Here is a 7909-nt window from a genome sequence, read left to right on the forward strand (position 1 = left end):
TATGGTAGGATTCTGAATATCAAGTGGTGGGATTCTAGTTTTCAAAGCAGTCCTTAGGGGGCAAGAAAGGTCCATCCTGCAGTTCTTAATAATGGCACCTCAAAGGTGTCACACCCTCTACCAAAGGGGCCCTAGCAACTGATAGAATGTGATTTATTATGAGGACAAGGGATTATGATGTGGCCAGGCTGTAAAACCCAGTGAGGCCAAGTGTTATTGCCTCAAAAGATGTCCTCTGGCCCCTGTTGCCAGCACTGTGGGCTTCTGGATGGCAACAGAGGACAGGGAGGTGATGGAAGCCCAGGGGGCAGGAGAAAGTTGTCCCACCTTCTCCAAGTTGGTGCCTGGTGACTCCATGTCTGAAGGGAAGCCGAGAGCTTCTTTGGTAAGAAAGATGCCTCATCTCACTGCCATAGGCATTTCATCAGGAGGAGAAGAGCACACTAAGGACACGTGGTAGAAGTCAAGTGTTATGGGATTAAGAGGGCTGCTAAGAAGGGCAGGATTGTACCCCATCTCCCTAACTGGCACCCATCTTGAAGCTGGCTTTATCTCACCCATGTACCTTCCCATTTGAGGCCCTTTCCTCTCTTTGTGGATAGTATCCCCCCCTCCCAAATTCCTGATGCTGGTCCCTACAGATTTAGGTTCACTCAACATAGACCTTAGGTTTCTTTCTCTTTCTGGGGCCTCTAGAAGACCTAGTATCTTATTTTTTTTCCTTTTTCTTTTATTATTCATATGTGCATACAAGGCTTGGTTCATTTCTCCCCCCTGCCCCCACTCCCTCCCTTACCACCTACTCCGCCCCCTCCCTCTCCCCCCCTTCAATACCCAGCAGAAACTATTTTGCCCTTATCTCTAATTTTGTTGTAGAGAGAGTATAAGCAATAATAGGAAGGACCAAGGGTTTTTGCTGGTTGAGATAAGGATAGCTATACAGGGAGTTGACTCACATTGATTTCCTGTGCGTGGGTGTTACCTTCTAGGTTAATTCTTTTTGATCTAACCTTTTCTCTAGTACCTGTTCCCCTTTTCCTATTGGCCTCAGTTGCTTTTAAAGTATCTGCTTTAGTTTCTCTGCGTTAAGGGCAACAAATTCTAGCTAGTTTTTTAGGTGTCTTACCTATCCTCACCCCTTCCTTGTGTGCTCGCGCTTTTATCATGTGCTCAAAGTCCAATCCCCTTGTTGTGTTTGCCCTTGATCTAATGTCCGCATATGAGGGAGAACATAAGGACCTAGTATCTTAAAGCTAGGTAGAGTGTGGGGAGTGGGAAAATTATCTGGATAGTTATTTGTTTGCAAATCACTAGCAAGACAGACACATAACTCAACTCCCAGTACCTGCTTATAATTTTAGGGCACCACCCTTTGGTTTAGTTGCCATCTCCTTTCTAACTTTCCGGGCCGGTGACTCCACCTGAGCACACATTTGATAAGAGCCCTGTCTGGAGCTTTAAAATCCAGAACACTCTGCAACACCCCAGACCACTGTGGCTTGGAGATGGAGTGGAATGCCGTGCTACGCCGACTCCCCACACTGTCCTCCCTCTCACTCCTTCCCTGCACCAGGAGACAGCGGTCCCCAAGCCAGACTCCTCCAATAACTGCCTGGAGGAGATGGAAACTTGTGAGGACAAAAGCTGCCACGGCCCCCCTAACTCACCATCCCCGAAGGCTGGTCCCACCACCAAGGGCCAGGCAGGCGACGGACCCGGACCTGAATCTCCGGAGCTGCCCCCCACCTCCGGGACAGAATGCAACAATGCGATGGAACTGGAGAAGGTACGCATGGAGTTTGAGCTGACACGGCTAAAGTACCTGCACGAGGAGAACGAGAGGCAGCGGCAACATGAGGAGGTGATGGAGCAGCTGCAGCAACAGGCGGGCCCCCGCCAGGTAGGTATGGGGGTGGGGCACTGTGCCAGGAGTTCCAGACTTGAGGGGGGTAAGAAGAGAGCAGTAGTTGGTCCTGCAGGCCAGGGCAGAAGTAAGCCCACCTTACCTGCTTGGCTGTACATCTACCTTCTGGCAGAGAGGGGTTGAGCGTCCAGGCAGCCATCCCCAGCCCCTGCTGCCTTGGGTCACTTCTCAGAATGGGTTGAGACTTCTACCCCACAGAAGGAGCTTAGAGCTTTATGTTAAGTGAAGATCCCACTCTAGAGAGAGGTGAGGCTAGGAGGGAGCTAGAACCACACCGTCCACCCAATAGCCCTTTTGATAGCTTAAGGAAGCAGTATTCAACACTCCCTCTATGACTGGATTTCCCCATTCATTCCTCTTTGCATCTCATAAAATGGGATGCTGGGAGACCCAGCAAGCCCTGCAGGGGTGCCAGTGATGTTGATAGAACTACAGGTTCCTGCTCAGAACTGCCTTTTTTTCTGGTGTACCAACTGAAGCAGCCTTCTCTTCACAAGAAATGTACACTCAGCCCTTGCCAGTACTAAATGGGGATAAGGATGCCCACTTGAGATGAAATGGGTGTGAAGTGCTTAGCACAGTGGCCAGACCATCATAAGCACTCATTAATGAAAGATGATACTGTTCAAAACAGTGTTTCCTGGGCTTTGAAATCAGACAGTGCTGGATTAAAATCCTGGCTCTACCATTCATATAAGCTGCTTACCTTACCCTTAAGCAAGTTCTTAATCCTCTTTGGTATCCTTGGTAGGTAATACCTACCTCCTAGGGTCCTTATGAGGATTCAATGGGAGAATGAATGCATGTAAGGCACTTTGCCATGAGTCCAGTACATTAGGTAAGCACTCAATAAATGTTAGATATTACCATTTTTATGTACTCATGCAATTCACTTCTTGACCCAAATGCAGCAATTTACATTCATCACTTTTCAATTTTATTGGGATGTAATGTATTAGCTATGCTTCCCATCTCTGATTCATCCTCAATTCTGAGAAGCTGGCCTTCTGTCTTTATTCAAGTCATTGCTATAATTGTTGAGGAAGACAGTACCCTAAAGTAAACACTACTAAAAGATCTCATTATAGGTTAGCAATGTTCCATTAATCAACATGCTAGAGTTACCTTTTATCCAGCTCACATTTCTCCAGCTTGGCCAAAAAAACCCCAAAACTATCCCCAGACCTACTGTCAAGTGGTTTCCCAGAAGTAAGATATTATAGTAACATTTCTCTAACTAACCAGCCAATTTTTTCTTAAAAATATAGGCTTAGTTTTACATGATTTGTTCTCAATGAACACCTGCTGTCTTACTAACAATTATCTTTTTCACTTGCCATGAAATAACAGCTTAATTATACATTAAATAATGTCACTGAGCCAAGCCAATCTTATTTTTCAATAAGATTGAAAAAATCCTTTTTTCTCCCTCTTTTTGAACATCTAGAATATATTTGCTTGTCTCTAAGATTCTGTTACATTTCCTGATATTTTTGAATTCTTATAAACTTCATTTCCCAAACATGTGGATTTTCTCTGTGTTGTGGAATAAAATTGGTCACAAATTTGAGCCTGAAAATATTTAAAGCAAGTACGGTATTGCATCATGCCTTTGATCTGTGTCTCTGGATTTCACCCTGCCCTGTCCCTTCCTGAACGTAACTTTGGACAGTTTATTAGCCCAAGGAAAGGTAATAGTGCTCACTTCCCAAGATCATGAGAAAGACCTTGGGAAGTTTGAATTTTTTTTTCTCCTTGCAATGAGATAGAAACCCTTGGCATATAGCCTCACCTTCTGCTCAAAAGATAGACCATCAAAAGTGTTTTTGAAAAAGTCTAAAGGGTTTTACAAATGCATGTTTTGATATCAAAGTCATAACTGTCCCCTCATCACCATCTCAGACTGAAACACGTAGATTGAAGAGAGGCGGCAGAAGCTTGAGCCATAGTCTGCAGAGCCCTGTTCCACTCCTAGAAGAACACTGGGTTATTTCTCTACTCTCCAACCTTCCTTGCTATTCATTTTAGAGGCAGCACTGACGGAATCATTTTCTGTCCCTTTTAATTTTATTTAGTTGCCTTCGCATTTTGTGTAGCTATTTCAGCAACGGTGAAAGATCTTTGGTCATAGTTTACAAGTGTTTTACTTCTTGTGCATTTACTAAAAAGCAGTGGGCTGACTTGACGTTGGAGCTCCACCGCTTCTCTTTTTCTGGGTGATGGGAAGGGGGAGGGTGGATGGATAGATTTCATTGTTCTGAAAATACCTCTCTGGGTAGATATCTTGCTAGTTTAGGGCATTTTAGTCCCTGCCATCTGGCTGTTTTTTAAAATGTGGCATGATTTTTTTAAGTATTTAAAGAATAAACTATGGCTAATACTTTCTTAACTATGATCAAGACTTATATCAGCTTTTGCTTCATTTATATATTGATGCTTTCTACAGTTAAAGTTAAGTCTGTCAGATCCCAGTTATATAAATTATTCCAGAAAAGAACAAATCACAGATAGAATCGACCAGACCATTCAAACTGCTTTCTCCCAAGCCCAGTGCTCCATGGGTTTAGGGTGCGCTATCACTCATCTCTTGGCACCTACACACAGGAAAGACCAAATCCTAGATTACAGAACCATAGACTAATGACTTATGTGGTAAAGTGGTAGAATGCCTTCCTAGCAAGCACAAGCCTCTGAGTTCAAACCCCAGTATACCAAGACAAAAAATGGACTGATCCAAATGACATGTACCTGGAAGTCAAAAACACTGATTTGTGCTCATTGTGCCACAGTCCAGAGAACTAGGTTGAGGGTCAGGGTGCAATGTCCAGAGAGCAATCCCAAGACCCAGAGTCCAGATCTGGGGATCTTGGGGTCAGAGAGAATTGTTGACATGTGTAACTCCACAGGCAGAATGGGATATAAAGAGAAAGGAAAGTATTGTCCTGATGTCCTGGTTAGCAAGCTCAAGATTTAAAAACTAGTGAATTTCTACTATGTGTCAGTGACCTTACTAGGAATTTTTTCCATTCACTTTCTCTTTCTTCTTCCTCATGATCTCAGGAAGTGGTCAGTATTATTCTTTCCTTAGATAAGGATACTAACCTGTCCAAAGTCAGATTCAGGAATGGACAGAGCAGGATTAAATCCAGACCTGCATGCTGCCAGCCTTGGTATTGCCAGCACTGCTGTCTTCTTTCCTCCCACAGTTCTCAGGAGGCCTCCAGGACCTCCTGCTCCCCCAGAACCAGTTTGCCATGTTCCTGTACTGCTTCATCTTTGTACACATAATCTATGTCACCAAGGAGATGGTCTTCTTTCTCTTCTCCAAGCACTACCTGTTCTGCATTGCGGCCATTTTGCTGTGTTTGATTAAAACTTTGTGGTCCTACTTCCAAGTGCCTCTGCTCTCTCCATCACTGGAAATCCCCATGGTGGTGTCATTAGGATGTGAACCTCCCTGACTTCCCCTGCCCCCATGCTGGGCCTCCCTCCTGTGGAGTCTGTTCTTAGGAAAGCTGCAGCTGCCAGCCATTGATACCTGAGTATAAAGAAACAAAAACATTCAGTTCCCTTGTCCTCAGTCTCTTCTCACTGGGCAACCAAGCTTTATCAGAAGTTAGTGGGTTAAGGATGTCTCTGTGGGGAGGAAGGGTTTAGAAGGCTTTCCAGAATCATAGACACACCGTGACCAAGCTGGCTCGAGTTCCCCGTGTCTACTCACCTCACTGTCATAGATTTTCTCTGAGATGTGGGAGCCTGTGGTAGGTTTAATGATAGCTCACCTCTCCACAAAACGGCCATGCCCCAATTCCCAGAATCATGAGTGTTTGACCTTCATGGCAAAGGAGACCTTGAGACATGGTTAAGGACCATGAGATGGAGATCTGATCCTGGAACAATGTAATAACTTAGGGTGTTCTGATTTAAAAAGAGAGAGAGAGAGAGAAGGTGAAAGAAAGGGGAAGTGATCCTCCAGGGCCGGTGATGTGGGGCCAGAAGTCAAGAAATGTGGCAGTTTCTAGAGGCCGGAAAAGGCAAGAATATGGATTATCTTCTAGACCCTCCAGGAGGAGCCAGCCCTGCCAACCTATTTTAGACCTCTGACCTCCAGAACTATAAAATAATTAATCTGTGTTGTGTTAAGCCACTAAGTTTGTGGTAACCTCTTTACAGTAGCAAAAAAAAAAAAAAAAAAACCTCCCATAGGAGCCCAGGGTCCTGAGCTCTTTGCTGCTACGCAACCAAGACAGAATATCACCAGGTCATTGGCAAGGCCCACTTAGCACCGGGCCTGAGCAGAACAGTACTCAGCCTGCCATGCGGGCTTGGAGCCTGTCCTCAGACATCTGCTTAAAAGGAGAGACACTGATGCCAGGGAGCTCAGGGCAGCCTTCTGAGAACCTGGTGGGAAGGGATATCCCTATTGTGAAGCAGCAGAGCATCTCTTGGAAAGGCAGATGGCAAAACAGGGACACACTCCCAAGGGATAGAAAAAGTTAGAATTAAACACCCGATTAGGCTTGAAGGAAGTCACCAATGCTGCTCTACTGGAAAACTGGGAGGAGGAAACAAATAGCATCAACAAAAACCAGATACACATAACCCAATCCTCAAGCGCATACACACGCACACACACCCCTCTCCCCATGCCCACCTACCCACCCAAGCACTCAGATTCACCAAAAAGCAGAAAAGCTAACCCAGAAACAAATATACTGACCTACACAGAGTAAAACAAATAGTTTGTCCATAACAGATGTTCACGACCCTCCAAATAAATATGTAGGAACAACCAAACAGAACAGACTGAACACTAAAGGGCTCACAACAGGACAAAATGAAGCTGCCCCACAAGTGTGCAACAAAGAAAAGGAGTTTGACTCTCCCACTGGCTGTTCCCAGCCCTCTTTCCAACACATGCTGCCTTGCAGACTGTCAGATGCTCTGGTCCCACCAGCCCAGGCTGACAGAGATGGCTGGCCAGCCATGGCACAGGAGGCTTGGTGTGGTGATTGCACAGGTATGTCCAGTCCCACTCAGCAAAGTCTGTATTTGCTGGCTCCTCCTCTTCCCTATAGCATAGGGTTTTGCCTTAAGAAACATGAAACTAAGTTTCTGGCTGGCTGGGCTCTCTCAGTATGGCTCACTGAAACCTTGTGAAGCGAAGAAGACCGTCTTGGGACTTCACTGTCAGTACACATTAGCATGCCATTTAAGTCTGTGGTGACTTCTCATTTGCCATCCAATTCAATGCATCCACCCCCACTTATAGCTGTGTGTGACAGCTACTTATCTTGGAAGTGCTAAAACTGTCATTTCTCATTAAATTTTCTAAGATAGGACTTTTTGCAATGGGTCACGTCCCACAATTATTTGATCCAAGTATTTGGTATAAGATTTAGGTGAGAGAAAAAGATCAGAATGACAAAAAGCTTAGGGCCCACCTGTTCCCCTGGTCATAGCAGAGAGAAGTTGTCATTTGTAAAAACACAAAAGCCCAAGTGCTTTAAGACCATTTAGCCAATCTCCCCCATTACCAAGTAAAACTAGACTTCAATATTTTCATTTTCCTTAAAACCCTTCAGAGAAAGATTTAGTTAACTCTCCTGAGTAATTAGGGAAGCATGGCCTCTCACACCCTTCTCTGTGCACATGAACTCTCCCCCACTATTCCTTCTATTGCGTTTGAAGTCTAAAGCTAGGAGTCTAAGCTCTACTCTTTAGGAAAATAAGAACCATTTTCCTAAAATTAATATACATCTCTGATTGAAATGCAAAGCAGAAAATCAGAAAAGAGCAGGCTACAAAGGATAGAAAAAGGCACAGCTAAATGGTGACCAGCCAGATGATAACTCAACGTTCGAGCACTTCTTGAGCACCTCCAGTGTGCCAGCCACTCCATTCAATGCTTAGGGAGGTGATCTTTGCCTAAACCCTGGGAGAGAGAAATTTACATTAGTAGCATTTTACAGAGGAGGACACCGA

General features: G+C 44.8%; 1 protein-coding gene across 1 annotated transcript; it reads left to right on the top strand.

The window, feature by feature from the left end:
- Positions 1-244: 244 nt before the first annotated feature.
- On the top strand, positions 245-5385 carry Tmem247 (transmembrane protein 247). Its single transcript, XM_020185203.2, has 3 exons — positions 245-385; positions 1574-1900; positions 5131-5385. Exons 1-3 carry the CDS (start codon positions 269-271, stop codon positions 5383-5385), a joined length of 699 nt encoding a protein of 232 aa, XP_020040792.1. The 5' UTR covers positions 245-268.
- The last annotated feature ends 2524 nt before the right edge of the window (positions 5386-7909 follow it).

This window comes from Castor canadensis, chromosome 12 (assembly GCF_047511655.1).
Source record: "Castor canadensis chromosome 12, mCasCan1.hap1v2, whole genome shotgun sequence".
Lineage (NCBI taxonomy): Eukaryota > Metazoa > Chordata > Mammalia > Rodentia > Castoridae > Castor > Castor canadensis.

Bases quoted from the DNA above. Each gene is read 5' to 3' on its own strand.
- Tmem247 (XM_020185203.2), top strand. From the start codon at position 269: ATGGCAACAGAGGACAGGGAGGTGATGGAAGCCCAGGGGGCAGGAGAA. The intron at 386-1,573 runs GTAAGAAAGATG...TCCCTGCACCAG, and splicing joins GGAAGCCGAGAGCTTCTTTG to GAGACAGCGGTCCCCAAGCC. The intron at 1,901-5,130 runs GTAGGTATGGGG...TTCCTCCCACAG, and splicing joins AACAGGCGGGCCCCCGCCAG to TTCTCAGGAGGCCTCCAGGA.